This window comes from Numida meleagris, chromosome 5 (assembly GCF_002078875.1).
Source record: "Numida meleagris isolate 19003 breed g44 Domestic line chromosome 5, NumMel1.0, whole genome shotgun sequence".
In the NCBI taxonomy this organism is placed as follows: Eukaryota; Metazoa; Chordata; class Aves; order Galliformes; family Numididae; genus Numida; species Numida meleagris.
This window is the reverse complement of record NC_034413.1, coordinates 8,829,948-8,849,103: the sequence shown is the minus strand read 5'-3', so window position 1 is coordinate 8,849,103 and position 19,156 is coordinate 8,829,948. Positions and strand designations below refer to the sequence as shown.

The window sequence follows — 19,156 nt, the reverse complement described above, 5'->3', positions numbered from 1 at the left end:
ATCTGAGCAAGGCGAAGTAACCAACAGGGAATGGCAAGATCACTGTCCATAAATGAAACAGAAGATGTTTCATCGCACTTTGTGATGCAACGTGGTAAATTTTGCACTGGAGAAAAGATGAAAAATTGGAGAAAGAAGGTACAAACTGTGAAAGGTGTCAGACTGATGAATGAGAGAAGGAAAAGAATGATGGGGGACATCACCTGACAGTTCGGTAGAAGTGGTTGCTCTCATTCTCAGTATCTTTTTGTGAGTATGTTTGGAGGTTGAAATTTTAATCTGAAACTATGAAATAAATTCTGGCTGTCCGTAAATAAAAAAAATCAGATCTGTTACATAGTTGGATTTTTTTTTCCTTCCATTTCATCCATACTTTCTGTGTTGGTTTTACATGTCTGGTTCATGAAATGGAGTTGGAAATATTATGTTTGCCATATGGTATCCAACTTTGTTTTCTTTGCATCAGATCATCTTTATTTGATGCTAACAGCTTTGTTATACCAGAAGTTTCTAAACTGTGCCACACAAGAACAGCTGGTGGGGTGGAGGGACAGATGTTTGGTCAAATGGTATTGGGGCTTCCTTGTAGTTCAAAGGAGCTGTGAAGATACAGAACGTGACTGTAGAGTGCAGTTCTGTTTTCTAATCTGAGTAATTTGAATATTTGCCAAAGTTTGTGTAGAGATTGGGAGAGCAACTGTCATGTACGAACATGAACTGGAAATTGATTCTTTAGAGAATCTTTCTCTTACTGTGGAATTTACCCTAGAAGGCTGTTTGACAACCTCTGAATTAAATTCATATTGTTTATATGTGGTCAAAGGAAGAGATTTTACAGTATTCTGTGATATTAATTGTATTTAATACTTGAAATGTTACCTTCTCTCTTTGGAGTTTCACTTCGGTTTTGTACAAATTAAAATTGGGATAACTTTGGAAGTTAATTAAATTAAAGACATCTGAACATCTTTAATCTTGTTGCTACTTAAATAAAAGAGGTATTATGTAATTGGTAGTCAACAAGATTTATTGTGTGAGGATCCAGATGTACCTTATGCTGAGGAAGTCCCTAAACTACTGATCATCAGCAACTGGCAGCGCCTACCAAAATGAGAATCATGCTGTATCTGCTCTGTTCCTTAAGATTTCCCTTTGTTATACATTAACGGTCACTGTAGGAGGCAGTACAAGTTCTGGACTAATTGAAGTTGTGACTGATGTGGCAGTCTTTATGCAGTCTATGCTCATAATGTAGTGAGGTTTTCCTTAAGGTTCACACTGCATTGTCTTGGCAGTAAAATCTAGGCAACTATAAGCAAGATCAGTAGAAATGTGTAAGTGTTGTTGACGACAACTTAGGTATAGGGACAAAACAGAACTTTGCACTGAATTTTTTTGAATTTGGACATCAATATTTACTGGGAAATGAGCTACTGCCAGGATCAGTGTTTCTCATTCTTTTTATTCTATGTTGGTCCGCTCAGAGGCAGCATTTCTGATTGTGGTATAAGTAAGGAGAAAAATAACAAGTTAGCTGAAGCCTGTCTGTCAGAAAGACACTTTAAATGTCAAATATTCTGCAAATAACAATATTTTATATAAATGTACTGTTATACTCTGTTGAATGGCTTAAGACTTAGTGTTTGAAGAAATAAAGCAAACGGGGATGGAGTTGGCATGGGAATTTTTGATGCAGATGTGTGCATATAATGTTTTTGATCCATTTTATACCCTTTAAGAAATGAATATTGGTTCTAAGTATTTGGACTGAATGAGGGAGAATGGAGAACTCAAATGAGGAGGCAGTGTAAAAGGGAGGACTTCAGTTAGATAAATTATAGGTAGCGGATTAGTTACTGACTTTTATCTCAGGTAGTGTAAAGCAAGAACTGCTAATCATCATCTTGAGATAAAACTAGAAAATGCTATGTCTGAACATTGGGCTAGTATTTTATCATATTAGCTATTGATTTAACACAGCATGAAACAACTGGTTCTGTCCCAGTAACGCTTGGTGGTCCTTCAATCTGCTGCAAACTTCAAAGCCAAATTGTGACCACTTAACTATTAAAATTATTAAGATCAGACAATTTTTTTCAAACAAGGGAATGTGTCTGTGCGTAAGTATACATGAACTGGAAGAAAGGAGAGGAATCCCAGCTAAATAACGTCAGTGTAAAAATGCTGAAGTCAGAAAACACGGAAAGTAATATCCAAAAATCACTTTTGCTTGAGCCATGTTATACACCAAGTATTTTTCATTTTCCTTTTCATTAATCTGTAGTTTGATCTAGTGTGGTTATGGTCCAAAATGCTTGTACTGAAATACGCAAGTTGAGCAACATGTGGGTGTATTTGTATGCAAGCAACCTTAATTATGCTGTTTTTCTATTCAATTTTTCTTACCTCAAGCATTATTTTATTTTGTATTTAGTGACAATGTCAGAAATTATTCTCTGTTACTCTCATTGAACAGATTATTATTATTTTTATATTCATTATGATTAAAACCTTAATAACTCAGATGGTATTTTCTCACTCCATATACTAGTTTCAGGAATTAAAAATGCGTCTACTGCCATATGTATGTATATCTCAGTAGTGTGTATGCTCAGTGAAAAAAGTACAGTGCCTAAAAATAGCTTTTTATGCAATAAAAATTATTTTTAGAAAGACCTGCTTAACTTTCTTAAGATTAAAATAGATCCTATCAGAGTGGCACAAATTTAGGTGGGGCAATTCAGCTGCCTTGGAAACTTCATTCATCTGCTTTGCCCTAATTCTAAGTGTCCGAAATCTGTCTTTATGGTTTCATTTCTTTTTTTTTTTTTTTTTTTCACTCTTTGAGTTCTCAATGGCCAAAATACATACTTTATTAATAGAACTGAGCTCTGTAGCAAAATTGTACTTTAAACAAAAGAGCCTAAAAGATAAAACATGCCAGCTGTCCTAGGCTTTACCCACTGCTAGATAGCCAAGGACTGGAAGAGCTGAGGAGGATGGCTGTAGTATTGAAGAATGGCAGCTTCTTCAGCCCAATTACAGGTTTTTGTTACAGTTACTGATCTCTTTAGTGTTTGATCAGAGAGTATGGCTACAGGCTGATAAGGACAATGAAGTAACTAATAGAAGAAGTATCACTTGGATACTTCTTTTTGGAAAAGGAGGAAGCTGGTGGAAAGTACCTGCAGATGTCCTGTTAGTGTTGGCAACAGGAACCTAAGCTCCACGTGGAAATACTGGCTGAAACAAAGGTATTTTGTGAACCTTTTGTGTTTTGGTTTATCTAAGATGCTTATCATGCTTTCCAGTAGCATGAGCTAATTAGTTCTTTTCCTCCTTAAGACTTTCTTCTCCCTGCCTCATTGTGGGAGCACTCTCTTTAAAGGTTTGCCCTTACAGCATAGATGTCCTGTCCACTTGAAAAAATGACTCTGCAATTTCATATTCTCTGTTCATCTGTCCGTTGATCCAAGACACTGAAGCTTATCTTCAGTTTCCAAGGTTTAGGAAACATTTATTGTAATAAGGAACCTACAAAGCAAAAAGTCTGTGGAGCACAAGGCAGTCTGAAATATGCGATGCTGATGTGTAGTTGCTACCTTTCCTCTAAATAGCATTTGTTGGTAAATGATTTGATGGAATTGCATGGTGATAGCCACAGAAAGAAAGAAGGAAAGAAGAAAGCTTGTGAAGGTAAGTTAGTTTTCAGACTGCTCAGTCTGCTGAGTTAGGGAGAAGGGGTTTTCCTCCCTCTCCAACCTTGCTCTCCTTTTCTTCCAGCATTGCTGGTTGAATTTGCTGTGGTAAATAAGGGTCTGCAAGTTGCAAAACCTTTGTCAAAAAATAGGCAATTACATGCTAGTGATTGCTATACATATCAAGACAAAGTGCGCTCGCACCAGTCAACTTTAGGCATAGAGGGAATGCCTAGTAGTACTTCTGACATTTCAGAAAGGTGAGTCTGATCTGTAATGAACACAAGTGATCCAGAACAATGTTTAGAGGAATTTCCATTGACTAAATAGGCAAGTTGATTAATTTAGTCAGCTACATAGATGTATAGAGATAGTTCTCAGAATGAAATATTATAGTTTATTTATGGTCATTTGGAGGAATCAATAGAAAGAAGTTATATGAAATTAGACTACTGAAAAGCATATTACAGGAGCAGACTAGCAAACATAGGTAAGAGTAGATGGCATATTACATGTAAATGAGCAGAGCAAAAGGCAGGTGTTGCTACTTTGACCAAAGGAGAAGTTACAGTTAAATTTGCAGTACTTTTCAGTCACCTTTCATGCATTAACTGATGCCTGACTGTTGTTTTTTTTTTTTTTTTCTTTTGGAGATTATGGCACACGCGTAAGAAGGCAGACAAACTGTTACACAGAACAGCCCAAAGCTGAAAGCACCTTGGAGAAACTGAATTCTGATAAAGAATGAAGTACTGTATGCATAGATGCGTAGGGACCAAGATTTAGTAATAAGATGTTGTAGATCAAACAAGAAAAAGATGAATTATTTTAATCTAAATATATATATGTATTGACATGAGCACTGGGCTAAGGGGAATTATTTATTGTTGTATCTGGAGAGTGTTGTCCAAGTCCAAGCAATGCTTATCTGAAGTTTTCCATACTTTGGTTTGTAACTGTAGTATTTCTTTATATTGCGTTATTTCTTATCACTCTTTTGATGTGTTCTGGTTAAACTGGAAGTAGTGGTAGTGATTTTTTGAACATCATCTAAAAAAAATAGAAGGGGGGCAGGGCCATTTAGTTCCAGACTTTTGAATTTCAAAAAATCTTTCCTTGTCCGAGTTTAAAGTTTAAAAGGCAGAGCTTAACTAATTATGAGCTGGTTTTGTCAATACAAATGTCTTTTCACAACAGAAATCATCCACTGTTACTCCTTTAGTCTGACTCAAGCAATGAGTTACAATTCCCTCCCAGGTCACCCATTTCCTTCCTGACTGCTCATGCAATCACACAGGTTGCTTAAGCATCAGCAATGTTAGTGACATCCATGGTCCACTGGCGTAGACCCTCCATTTTTCCTCTACCAACATTAAACAATGTGTTGTATGCTCATCAGGTTTTGCTTGACCCTCTTCTCTGCCCTCACCCCACAATGAAACTAAAAGTGTTTGGTGAAGATTACTGAAGATTTACAGACCAGACCTGTGACTTCTGTTTAAAATGTGTGATAGTATTTCTGTACTAGTTTCACATTAGCACTTGACGTTAGTCTCTGTTGTTGGAAGATAATGACATTTGTCAGAGTGGCAGAATAATACGGGTTTTAAGTTGTAGTTTCTTTTTCACAGTTCTCTGCAATCCTTTTTGTAGGAGAGAGAAGACAAGAGTGAGAGTGCCTTAGACATTGACTTTTGCCAGCTGACATGTTGTATTGCAGCTTCCGGTCAAATGTTTCATAAGTTTTGTAAAATAGTTTACTTCCTGTAGGCCAGAAGTATATTTGTTATTTTATATCCATAAGGAAATGCTTAAAATTCCAGCATTACACTGTGTCATATATTGGCTGTATGTAATCAGTTTCCTGCTTCCTATCCATCATCAATAAAAACTAGGCTATTTAGGAACAGGAAAACTCCTTTCTAATGTCAATGTGAAGTATCTAATCTGTTGTTTCTGTATCATCCATGCAGAGAAATGTAGAAGTTTTAAAAACTGGAGTTTGAACACAGTTTTTAAGCAATTTCAGTTATTTTGTTTCTGAAGAACTGTTATTTTGTTGTTGATTAAATAAAAGCTTTAAGACTGTTAGAGAAGGTTACTTTTCTTCTAAATTTTTAAACTACCTTTTCCATTTCTGCCCAGCAAGAATTACTTAAGGTATCTCATCAGTGAGGCAGAGGTAAAGGTCTACAATCTGCTGTACCTCACAGTCCAGAGACCAGGTCACTTTTCACCTTGTTTTAAAAAGAGCAATGGTGAAGGTGACTACTCTCAAAGATCACAAAACAAAATACAATATTATAATGCATTCCTAGAAATTACTTCTGGTCCTGCTAATCTTATGTGTCTATTTACATCTAGAACAGGACCAAACTCTGAAACAGATGCTGGTAGATTTTTTTTTTTTTAAACCGTATATGTATACTAGGAAACTCTAAAGAAAACAGATGTTTGTAGGTAAATAAGCCCTTTTGTTTGTTTATACTTTTCACAGAAAAGTCTTTTTAATCCATTCTTAAAACACTGAGGCTGAAAAATCGAGTGGCCAGGACAAAAGGATTTGTTGGGCCTTTTGTCTGAAATGTACCTCAATTTAGTTGTCTTCTCGGGGGGCTGCTTAGCATTTAGGAGGAAAGCTATTCTTCAGTTCAGGTATGAAAATACGCAATACTTTATATCAATTATTTGGCTGATTGCTGAAAGTGTGTTGGAGTAAGGGGGCATTGGCTAGTTGTGGCCTTCGCTAATGGGAACATTTCAGAATATGGATGAGTAATTAAAGTATAGAATGCGGAAAATTAGGCCAAAATTGAATAGAAATGAATAAGTATGCGTTGTGTTGTACAGATGTTGGAAACAGATTATTTTGGATACCTCTTTCCATCTACATCTTATTTGGTTACCATGTAAAAATTGGTCATACACCGTGTAGATTGTTTCTCTTCCCATCGCCTTTTCTGTTTTTATGTTGTGAGGTATCTGTATAGGTAGTAATTTAGCAAAATATCCTGTCTGCCAGGTGTGGGAACTAGCTGATTGTATTGTAATACCAGATCATTACTTAATTCATATGCAACCTAGCCTAGCACATGGAAAGCATTATAAATCTATTTACAGTGTGGCTGGTCTGATGATAACATTGTATTAAATTCCCAGGTGAGGCAATTTAAGCAATTGCTTTGCCATGTGTAGGCCGTGGAAATTAACTTCTCATATGCTTTAGTAATAGACGAACTTCATTGTTACGCTCAGATTAGTAGTGTAGCAGAATTCTTAGTCTGGTTACATGTACCCTGCTTCACATGTAGAATCGTACGGGGGGTGGTGCTGCAGATCACAGATCTTAATTAGTTTAAGCTGAGTTAATTCATTTCAATTCTAATTTAGCTGTGCTTGCCCATGAACACATTCAGTTCTGTTGGGAAATGTTAAGGCTTGGGTCAAGTAGACGGATTGTTTAAAGCCAAATTGCCAGACAGAACTGAGCAAGTGTATCTGTTTGAACAGGGCTTTAAGAAAATCACCCAATCAGTATGCAAAAATCCTGTTCATAAACCAAGAGAGATCTGCCTGGAATCAGAAATTCTTCCTTGTCAGAAGGTCTGGATACTGTAGTACATTTAAAACAGTCCCTTAAACTTTATCTGTCTTGAAGTTTTATAGAAAGTAGCTTAACCCTTTTGTGTGGTGGTCTGTTCATGCGCATGCTGGATTTGAATGGGAATGTGTACATGGAGGTAAAAGCACTTGTGTGCTTAGACTTTTGGTGCATGTATATACAAGAAAATACAAAATACAAGGAGAACTTCTCTGTGTGACAGACCTTTACAGAAGAAAAACTGCACGTAGAAGCTATAACCTGTACTGAGCTGCCCAGAAATGCCGTGGATTACAAACTCTGTAAAGCTTCTGTCTTTTCTAGAAGCATACATATAAAGTACCAGTAGACAGTGGTAACTGACAACTAAGACTAAAAATGTTGACAATTTCTTGATTTGCCTGGTTAGCTTATGTATAGAAGTCATTAACTATTTATAAAATGCATTATGAATTGGGTTCCTTCAAACTGTAGCAGTGTGTGACATTTCCAGCTCAAACTATCATTCTTGCATTTGGCTAAAGTACATATTTATAAACAGCTGTTAGTTAGGAACTAAAAAAAAAAATCTAAAACTCACTTTATTGCCAAGTTTGGATGAACAATTTCATTGTCACTATTTTTGATAGCTACGCTTGAAAGTGTTACCTTAATAAAAATAAGAATAATAATTGAAGATATGAATGTATTGATATTTTGGACAAATTCTGAAAGAACAGATGAACACTTTAGTTCAAAGGCTTTGCCTTTTATATTATTGATTCATTTAGTAGTGAAACTGTGATCAAAAGTAATATCAAATTATTTATTGATTATGCCAAAGAGTTACACCTAATTGTAGTCAAAGGGTTATTTCTTTTAATATAATTGTGGATTTTCTGATCGTGACAGATTATTGCAATAAAGGAACAATGATACAAATATATTTATTAAGCTCAGTGGTGTTGATATAAAGCATTATAAAAGGCCTTTAGAAATTGTATTGCTGTTAACGTTTATTTCTTTCTCATTAAGAATATTCTTTTTCCTTTCTTTCATGCATTCTCTTGTGAATGAGAATATCAGCCAGTTAAATCTTTCAAATAAATGGTGTGTAACCAAGGACCATCTCAGTCTCCACATATAATTAGGCAACTTGTTCACTGGAGAACAAGCTCATGAAGCATCATGCTCCACATCTTAGTCTAATAATGACAAATAAATGTAATACTAGCAGAATCAATTGGGCTGAGTAATTTTGTAGAAGTGGCAGAGACTGTACAGTTGAGGTACTGGACCTCAAGTGGGGAGACTGAATCTTAATCAGAAAAGAAGAGTAGGTATTTATTGGTATATATTTGTAATTTCCTTCCTTGTTTGATGTGTATCAAATAAAAATAGGAAAATAATGTAATTGAGCAATCTATGCCAATTTGTTGGCTTTTTGGTGAAAAAAGAGAAAAACAAAACCTATCTCCATATGATATTCTTACATGCTGTGGAGTGTTTTAGTCCCCCATAGTGATGAAATGAATAATTTAAACAGGCAGCTCTGATACCACAGCCTGTTTAAAGGTTCTCATTTCCTTTAATGCTGTAGAGTACTTTTAGCTTGGTTAGTATGAAACTGTGACAGCTGAGATCTCCAAAAGATTTGGCATAATTCAGCTCTTGTAGTTGGACCATGGTATGCTTTGTCCTTGCTATGTACAGCTGTTAGCTTTAGTATATAATCTAGATCTGAACACTAGCAACTGAATCACAAACTGGTAAGCATTGCCATGGTGAAGGTGTAATAAAGGGTGAACTATACAAGATGAAAAGCTATAATGTGTTGCTCTCAGATGACCAGTACAAGAGTACTCAACTGCTAGTTTCCTAATGGAAGGGTTGTCCAGCTTCCACACTTCCTTGTCACAAGGATAATGAATTTCCCTGTGCTCAGTATCATTTCTAATGGGTTGTTTCCTGTGCTCTCATCTCAAGAAACAGAATTTTTCCACGGTGGAATGGGAGGGAAGCTCACAGAAAATAAGAAGGGCCCAGTAGCCTGGCCCTGGCTGCCTCTGGGCTTCTTCCCATGGTGGAGAGTAAGACTGATCATAGCCACACTCAAATATGAAAATATTTTAGGCAATATGTTAAAAATACTTTATTTCAGTGGTGAATGCAGGAGTGTTAGCTAAAAATCTGGTGTTCAACCAACAGAGAAATTAAAAGCTGGACTAATGTTCTTATTATGGACTTTCCCACTCATCCAGTGAGTGCTGTGCTACCTTGGTGACCTTCAGTCATTTGCTCAGTTGCTCTCTCCACTTGCTCTAGTTGAGTCAATATAGAGATCGGCTCCTGGGAAAATCAGTTGCTCATCAGTTGTGGTCTGTCCTAACTGATAAGTGGCCATTGCAGGTTTTGGTGTTCACATAAACTGCTGTAATCTTGTGTTTGCTTGTACTTCTGTTTTCTAACCCTTATTTTGGGACTTGATTTCTGGCCCTTTCCTTGCAGGCCTTAGCAACAAAGGAAAAACTTGGTAATTTTCTACATCTGTAATTTCAGCCAGTTTTGTCAAACATCAGTTGCTCGTACTTCTTCGTCTTTTTCTCTTTCCTTTTTTCCCCCTCTGCTTTTTGGTAAATAGGAAAGGAATCTTCCTTTCCCATTTAATGGCATCACTGCAGTATTACTAGCAGGTGTTCCTTGAGAAAACTAGTTTTGTTCCTACACGTTCCTTCAACGCTTCTGATATGAGTTTATATTGCCATTCAAGGTAACTTGATTATTAGAACTTGGGTCACACTTGATTTGTCTTGAGCTTCATTTAAGCTGCTTTTATTTATGAAATATTGAGGATGTGACTCTCTTAGAAAATGTAAGATTTTGCTATGCAGATTTATCAAAATACAGCTGTTGAAGAACTTTTAAAATAAGTTTTAATTGCAGGTTTTTGTTGTGTTTTTTTTTCTTTTTTTTTTTTTAAATCAAATAGGTATCCATTAGGGGGCTCTCGAGGTTTAAGATGATCAGCCTTGATACCAATGGCTTTGGAGCTTTACTTCCTAACCCTTTTTTCTTTTTGTTTTACAGAAAAGGTCACGGATCGCCTACAGTGATGAGGTGCGGAATGAGCTCCTAGGGGATGATGGGAATTCCTCAGAGAACCAGGTAGGATGCTAATCAAGAAGCCCTAGTGGGTGGCTGGAGGGTGAAGGAGGTCACTGGCACACTGGGCTTCTCAAGCTGCTCCTTAACAGCATTAGCAACAACTCATGTGGAAGTGATACTGTTTAATGCAAAGCTGGGGTCTTAATCAACTTCAAAATGTTTCTTGGAGATCTTACATTTAACCCTTTAACTTGTGATCACTGTCTGCTATCTTTAAAAAAATCTTTTCTTCTCTTTTCTTTATTATTTAGTACTTTAGAAATAACTTGAAACACGCTGTTTGCTGACAAAGCCAAGGTCTTCACCTCAAACACATGTAAAAGGAATAAAAAAAGTACATAATGCTGCTTTGATAATAATGCAGTATAATTAAATCAACACTGGCAGGCAAAACAAATGGAAACACACTCTAAGAATGAGGCCATACTCCACTTTGTTTCCATGTGTGATTCCTTCCCTAAACAGGCTTTCTCTCCCTGTACCAAAAACACAAGTTGTACAAATAAAAGCATGCTTTCATAATGTATGTTGCACTAGAATGCAGAGAGCTATCCAACCCTTTTAATGAAGGAAAGCATGATAATTCGCAGGGTGTTATGATATCTTGTACCCACGTTGTTGCTTTGAACACTACAGTGAAGATCCTACTTTCTAAAGGGAACTTTATATTCAGAGTACTTTGACCCACCTGTTAATATTTCTTTTGGTGCTGAACTTGTTTGACAAGCTTGAACTGAAAGCTGAATGTTTCTTTTATGAAAATCTCATTCAGCTGTAATCAAAATTGTGGATTTTGAGTGAGAAGTTTCTTGAAAGTTTTCATAAATGTCACTTCCGATAATAAAGAATTTAAATTATTTTCGTACTGAAAGTTAAGCTTCTTTAAATGCTTACTTGATAAACGCAATATTAAGTAAGGAAACAGATCAGAACCACGTTCTGAAATTTTTAGTATCTTCTGCCTTAATATAAGCTCACTAAGGGTAGACAAAAGCTAGTCTTGGAGACTTATCCTAATAAAATGGATAAACATAGATCCCTTAAGCTCCAGTGCTATACAGTATTTTGAAAGTGCTGTGTAAATGTTAAACTCTGTGAGAGACTGTAATACATATGTTAATTAATTATACACAAGATACAATTTATGTGCAGAATGTATCGGATAGCAGACGTAATATCTATGTTTAGAGTTAAATGTAAGAGATATTTGTATTTAGATCCATAGCAAGAGAGTGTTCCAAAATTTAAATAACAAGAAGACTTTTTTTATCCCTAAATAATGAATTTGCAGAAAGGAGAGTTTAAGGGAAGAGTTTGACGGTCTGTGTGTCATGAACATAAACTCTGTACTGTAAAAGTGTTAAGACTCTAATTTTATTTCTTTTAAGGTGCTGCTATTTTTACATTTCAAGAAAGAAAATGTGTGAATTCAGACATAAAAGGGCAATTGTGATAAGAAGCTTCACTTTTAACAGAATATCTTATGTGTAGGGATGAGATAAAATATTTTATTTTCACTTTTTAAGGAATGGTTAAATAACTGGTCCACATGCACTTTTTGCAAGTTCTGATTTCTTTTTGAAATCTGATGGAAGAAACATGGTCTCATCTCAAGGAATCAAATGATACTTACAAACATTTATCAACATGATTTTTTTTTTCATTCCAATGACCACTTCTTAAATTGAACAAAATTTTTTAGGATATTAATGTTTTATTTAGTCTGTTAGGTAAACAAAATCATTTTTTATGACCAACTTGAAATTCTTACCCCAAACCTATGGAAGTTCTGAAATTCTTTGTTTTCTTCCTTGAAAGATGTTATGAAATATCATCATAAAGGAAACACTTCAGTTCTTTTAATAATGAGAAGGCCAATATTTCAAAAAGATATTATTTATTACATTGTTCCAATAATCAGCCACATACTTTTTCTTATGAGATATCATGATTTATATTTGTACTTAGTTACAGGTACAATCAGATAGTACACGAACTTCAGCCTTGTATTGAGCTCATCTGAATGTGCAGTTATCCATATCAAGTGTAAGGCTTAGGTATTATTGCACAATCAGCAACACGTTACCTCAAAATATTTAACTCAGTGACTCCAGGCCTACTAATAATAAGCACTCTCACTCATTATTATTTTAATAGGAGGCTTGGACTAGATGAAGAAAGTATGATCAAGTATTACTTGTAGATATATAAAATATTGGAGGATATTTCCAATTCTTGCTTTAATTTTGTCTGTTGGGAATGCATATAGGTAGTCTGACCCTCAAACTGTTGTTAGGGGACTTTTCCTTCTCAAATAGTTTCGGTTAGGTTAAATTAGTTAAACTAAAAGGTGATGGTTTTTGTTCCCCAGTTCCATCACCAAACTTTGAAAAGTGAGAGGAGAAGAAGCAATCCTCTCATAATGAAGGAATCATTGAAGAAAAGATTGTTCCTGTAGCAATCCAGAAATATTGGTAAAATCTGCCAGTAGAAACACTGAATATATGGTTAGACTTGAACATTACCCAAGGGAAACAGATATGAGCTGTATATTTAAAGTATGGTCTTTGTCGTGATAAAAATGTACATGTTTTTGATGGAGGGAGAAGACAAACAGGGTAGAATGGCTGGTATGGAAGTATCTAGAACTAAATGGGGTGCTGCTGGAAAAATAAACAATTTGGTTTGTTTTTAATTCAACTTCTGGTTTTTAGTTGAGTTTCGAAGGTAGAGTTACTGCCAAGTTAAAAGCTGTACTGAACAGGATAGAATACATAGGTATGAGTTTCCAGTTATACTCACAAGAAGAAAGATTGAAGTAGTAGATCAGAGAGAAGAATTAGCTAATGATGATTGATGTTTCTGCTTTTTTTTCCTATGTGTGATCCATTAGTAGCTGTCATCACGTGTAGATGACAACATCTTAGAATATGGTTGCTTATAGTGATTTTACCAAGATATAACTAATTTTATTAGAATAATGTGTATAGAAACTTCTTATAAGAAGTTATAAGAATCATACAATTCTGCTAATCCAAACTTCTTTCAAAATAATGGATCTTTGTTTAATTGGATAATGATATCAAACTGTTTAATGAAGTCATGAATGAATGAATGAATGAATGAAGTTTGGCGTACGTTATTTACCTCTGAATTATATCTGGTGAATGTGGTCAAGTGAAGCACATACAGAGATTCAGAATCAGGAGACATCTCTTCTCCCATCAAAAACATACAAATAACAACAACAAAAAACCCCATCCCCTAAATCCTGTGTGCATTACTTATTTTCCAGAAGTGATCTTAAATGGGCTCGGTTTCTTTGAAGTCTTATTTGTCATGCTGGCCAGCAATGATTGTCAAATCCCTTGAAAGTTTTGAGCTTTTTCATTGCAATGATACAGTACTTACAGGTGTGGCTTCCCTTTAATAATCACAGAACTGTTTTCATGTGATAATTTGTATGCTCTTCAGAAAGCAGATGTTGGGCTAAATCAGAAATGCCCAAAATAGTCAAGTACGGTATTACCAACTTTCTCGAGATATGATGCTACTCCTTTCTCTTTTGCAGCTGCGTTCATTAATATGTTGAAGTAAATTTGCATTAGGGTAAATTGCGTGTCCGTATGCACACGCACTGCAATATGTGATTTGTGGTGAACAAATATTTTGTGGCTACTTAATTTCTGACTACAAAGTTCTGATAATATTAGATTTGGGCTTGCTGTGCATAAAGTGTGTCAAACTTCAGCTACAGACCAGGGGGTGAAGTTGGTCAATTTAATTCCCCAAGATCTAAAGAAGGTCGGTATCATTTCATATAGCCCTGGCAGAGCAGATCATTACCAGACACAAATCTGTTCGTTACATGCCGAGGGTTTATAGCAAAATAAATAGACTGTCATCATAAGTTCAGAAAATTGTGTGTTCGACCCACGATAATGTGTAAAGGGCGTTTAATAGAGTTCAGCATTTATTCGTTATCTATATGCGGACAGAGACGGCAGTAGCGTTATCAGCTTTTTTTTTTTTTTAAAAAAAAATTCGGTAGTTTTCTGCATCACGTGGTGTGCGCCTCGCCGACACACGGGCACACACACACAATCTCAGCCGCTCTCTGCGGCGCAGTTTTGATTTTAGTCACAGCAGAAGGCTTAACCACAAGAGATTCCACTGGTTCAAACCAGCGTAAACCAGATTTTTTTCTTTTTTTTTTTTAGCCTACAAAGGAACAGATTACCTCTTGTATCGAATTCTGTATTGAAAAAAAATACATCTTTGTTTCAGAAATATGCTGATTATCATAACCTAAAATGGTGGCTGTGCACGGCCTGGTGCTGCTTACAGTTGGGTGGTGAGCATGATAAAAATACCAGAAAATGTTCAAAAATAGAAAAGTAAAGGTAACACATTTTCATCAAGAGCATTGTTAAATGGGGGAAAAATACATCTTTTGTTAATTTGAATGAATATCTTTCAGCCAATGTTTAAAAAAAAAAAAAGAAAAAGAAAACCCTCTCCCATTACTTAGCTTAGCTGCAAATCCTATGCAGAGCTTAAATTCAGCCATGCAGCACAAACAAGATAGAACATTTTTGTTTGGAACCTATTGAAAAAACAAATGTGCAGCATTTTAAAACTCCGTCTGATTGCTGCAGGGTGGCATGCCCAAATGGGCTCTATTGCGGGAGAGTAGTTTTAAACTTTGGCCCTTTAAGTATCATAGCCAAGTGAAGAATGGTGGCCTCCGAAAGAAAAGATAGCTCTGCGATCAGCTCCCAGATCGCCCCTCTCTAAAGAGATGTTTGCCTTTTTGGGGAGAAAAGGAGGGGGAGAACTGGAGAAAGACCAATTTCTGACAGGCCAAGCACTTGAATTGAAGCAGCAGTTTGGTGGACAGCGCGGTTTTCTTTATGCCAAATTCTAGCAAAGTTGCGTTATTTCAGCTCGAGTTCCTGCAGTAGTAGCCCCAGTAATTACACGTAGTTGGGTTCATTGTCTGCTTTGGGATGAGGCTGTGTTCAGGTCTAGGCGAGCCACATGAAACAATAGAGAGTAATGGAAGTGCCTTTTTTCGTCTCGGGCTGACGAGACTTTCTGAGTAATAAACATTCTCAGCTCACACACATGTTGAAAATGAGTGTTGAGAAACTGCAGGTGAGGTATCAGCACAAACTGAGATAATGGTGTAGCTGTTGTAATTTTGAATTCAACTGGAATCGGGGAGAGAACTGTAATTTTTTCACCAAGAGCCACTCTTGTGCAGACATTTGTTGTGAGTAATCATACTTTTTGTTCCAGTACAAGTGATTTACCTCTTTCTGTAAACGGAGAGAATATTACAACATAGCTTGATATTCAGACTGGATTTTATTTAGTTTTATGGTAAACCTGCCAGAGCAATATTATTGATAGTGTTAGATGGTGTTAATTTGCAAGCATAAATTGATAAACATAAATGCATATACTGTATAAGTATATACACATACACCGTGTGTGCATACATACGTGTTGTGGTCCAGGAATAAGAGCCTGGAGTGGGTCTTTTCTGAGGGAAACATGTTTCGTGTTGTTCCCTGCTCCTTTGTCTATTATTAAATATGCTATGCAATAAAACGTCGTTCTGAGCCATTTAACTAAGCTGCTTTTTTTTTTTTTCTCAACAGAAAAGGGTGTCCATATGTGGTTCAGTAATCAAACTAGATAATATAGTCGCATTCAAATGAGAGTATATAAAAACTGGAGTAGTGGTGACATGCTGTAAAGATGCAGTCATCTATTAATAAGTTAGATCTGCTCGTAAAATAAGAAATCAGTTGTCACGAGTAAAATATACAGAAAACATTCTGCAAACTTGTATATACAAAACCACTTCAGCTGTACAATCTTCGCAGAGAGGAATAGTAAACTTGTTTTTTTTTCTTTATAATATAGACTTCTATGAAGTCATTCCCCTTTATTTCATGATGGTGTCTTAGATGTGGTTTAAAAGAGAATTTCACACTATTCTCTTTGTTTAATGTGACAGTGTGAGAAAGTGATCTTTATTCGTTCAAAAAACTCTGCATGTAGTCTATGTTTAGGTTCTTTTAATGTGTTTGTCTGTGATTTTTAAATGCTAAACATGTAAACAGATAAATTGTCAATGTTAATTCTGTATCCTGTCACACAACTGATCTTTCTTTCCTGCCATTTCTTTCCTTTTTATCTTTTTTGTGCGTTCATGTTGCAGTTGATAAAATTACGTGAAGAGGTGAGTACTTTCTTGCTTTTTGTTGTCTAGCTTTCCCTTTAAAGCTGAGTTTCTAAATCTGAAGTAGATCTTTTTGTTCATTGTTGCAGGGAAATCTGCACAAAGCAAAAATATTGATTACATTGCTTTAAAATATTCACTGTTGTGCCTCTTTTTTTCCTAATAATTGTATACTTACATAGGAATATCCAGATCAAACCTTAGAAATTAACATTCTTTGATAGTAGAATTTTTTTTTATAGGCACTAGAGAAAGAAGGAAAAAAAAGAAAACCTATTATTTGATCTCTGCTAGAATACCATGATCAAATCTGGTACAGTAATAATCTTGTTTGCATCACAAAATCTTTGATAGGGTAAATACATTTGTACACTGGTATTGAAAGTGAAAGCATTGCTTTGGTTAAAACCTGTGCTGAAACACTGGCAGAATTACACAGTGTTTCATAACGCTTTGACTTTGGTGTGAAGCACCGAAATGGCTTATGTATTATATAGTGTATCATATACCTGGTGAAAATACAGTACAAGTAGACCCAGGCACACATATCAATATTTATTATTTATTTGTGCGTGCTGTAGATCTGTAGGTGTAACACTAGAGATCAGTATTCCGGAACACCTTTCTTCCAGTTATAAAATGACTCATAAATATTTAGAGAGAGAAGTCTGTTTTAATGGTCAGTTCCTCAAATGTTTCAGTATATGTTCTGAAATTAATATACTCGGTTCCTTACTGCTGGAGCAAAGCAGGTATCTGAACTGCTTCTTTTATTGTTTCCCGATAGCTGCCAAAAATGAGGTCTCAGTGAAGTCAAGATTACTTAGAGGTCGGATTTTTGAAGGGTTTCATATGGAGAGTTTGAACTAGTGAAGTATTTGAATAAATATATTTAGAGGCATTTTAACATCACATATTTGTCTGGTATCTTCTTTTTGAAACGCGTCTGCCCAGGCATATCAATAATGAATTCTGAGCTCTGCAGAAAAGGATTTGTAAGTTTTAGAAATGGTGATGACAAAGAAATGTAAAGTAACCAGATTAAGGGCAATTACAGGGAATTCTTAGAAACAGTAAGATATTTGCGATATAAAGATTCTTTCACCAGTTGCCTGAATGCTTTATTTTGCCTTCTTCTGGTGGAGCTGAAATTAATACGTTAAAGCCACGGAGTAACATGGCGAACAAAAAAATTAAACAAAATAAACATGTAACCGCATGAAAGCCCTCCCACCACTGCAGAGCTCCCCTCCCCAACAGTCCCAGTATTTAAACAGATGACAATATTGTTGCAAGGGTTTGTACAGCCTGATTTCTGAGATTACTTTCAGAAGAACAAGATCCATTTGCTCAACCCTTTAACAACGCTTCCACGTCTGCTCCTGTGCTTTTGTAAAGCAGTGTAGTAGGATCATTTTTGCTTGCAAACAGAGTATAAACGGAGAGATTCCTAATTTGTACGTTACTCTGAAAATTTAATTGGATATAAAGAACAAAGCTGCTGCTTAACTGCTTTTCTTTCTGAAATGGCTATGGAGGCAAATAAGGAAATTCAGAATGTTAGTGCACAGGAATGGGGCTTGGGAGCTATCCTGAACTCAATCATACCTTTTGGAGATTATAATTACTCTATCATTAAGCTAATTTTTTTTTGACATTGCTGCTAGTAATTTTCTGCTTTTCCTGGTTAGCCTCAGAAGTTACTTTTTTTTCTCTCTCTGTTGGGAGAGCAGCAGCAAAGAGATCTAAATAAATTTGTTGTCTAGATCAAAACCAAAGAAGTAGAGAGAGAAATAATTAAAAAAAAATGATTGTTGACATTCTGTTCTCTGTACTTAAGGATCCACAGTGCGTTGAGTAGGTTGAAATTGCAGTGCTGTTTTAATACTGAGTGCAAAATGCACGTTAAAGTTTACATGAAGACTGGTACAGTGACTCAGGCGTAATTCTGGACTCATCCCATAGTGAAACATCAAGGCATCCACAATTATAATTCTCCTAAGGAGGTATGAACAGATCTTGAAAGAAATTATGGTTTGCCATTCTGTTTGTTAATAAAACCTACACTTCCTCTCATTACCGGGCTCTGTTCCGGCACTCACACTGTACGCAGCGTCGCGTGGAGGCTGTGCCACTCTGTCTTTTGAGCTCCTGAGATCTCAGTTTGAATCCAGCCCACATGGAATGACAAAATCTCTAGTGATAGCATGCCACTTTGCAAAACTTCCTTACGTAACTCGGATAGAAGCTGTTTCTGAAGCTGCAAGACGCACTGAATCACCTCCCTGCCCACCTCTGAGAGCAGGGATGCAGTGGCAGAAGGAGTGTGGGGAGGGCTGGGGAGCAGGAAGGCATCAGCTGCTGCTGTAGGGCACCAATTTCGTGGCCAAAGGGCTGTATGCCTCCCAAGCCAAAGCACGTAAATAACTGTCATTTGTAATAAAAATAAAAGGTTTCATT

General features: G+C 36.1%; 1 protein-coding gene across 3 annotated transcripts in view; it reads left to right on the top strand.

Annotated features, from left to right (window-relative positions):
* VTI1A (vesicle transport through interaction with t-SNAREs 1A) overlaps positions 1-19,156 on the top strand; it is a 253,033-nt gene that overhangs the window by 39,843 nt on the left and 194,034 nt on the right. For all 3 annotated transcript variants that reach the window (XM_021399470.1, XM_021399469.1, XM_021399471.1), the window contains exon 4: positions 10,366-10,443. In XM_021399470.1, coding sequence (XP_021255145.1) covers positions 10,366-10,443 — 78 coding nt within the window. The remainder of the gene's footprint in view (positions 1-10,365; positions 10,444-19,156) is intronic.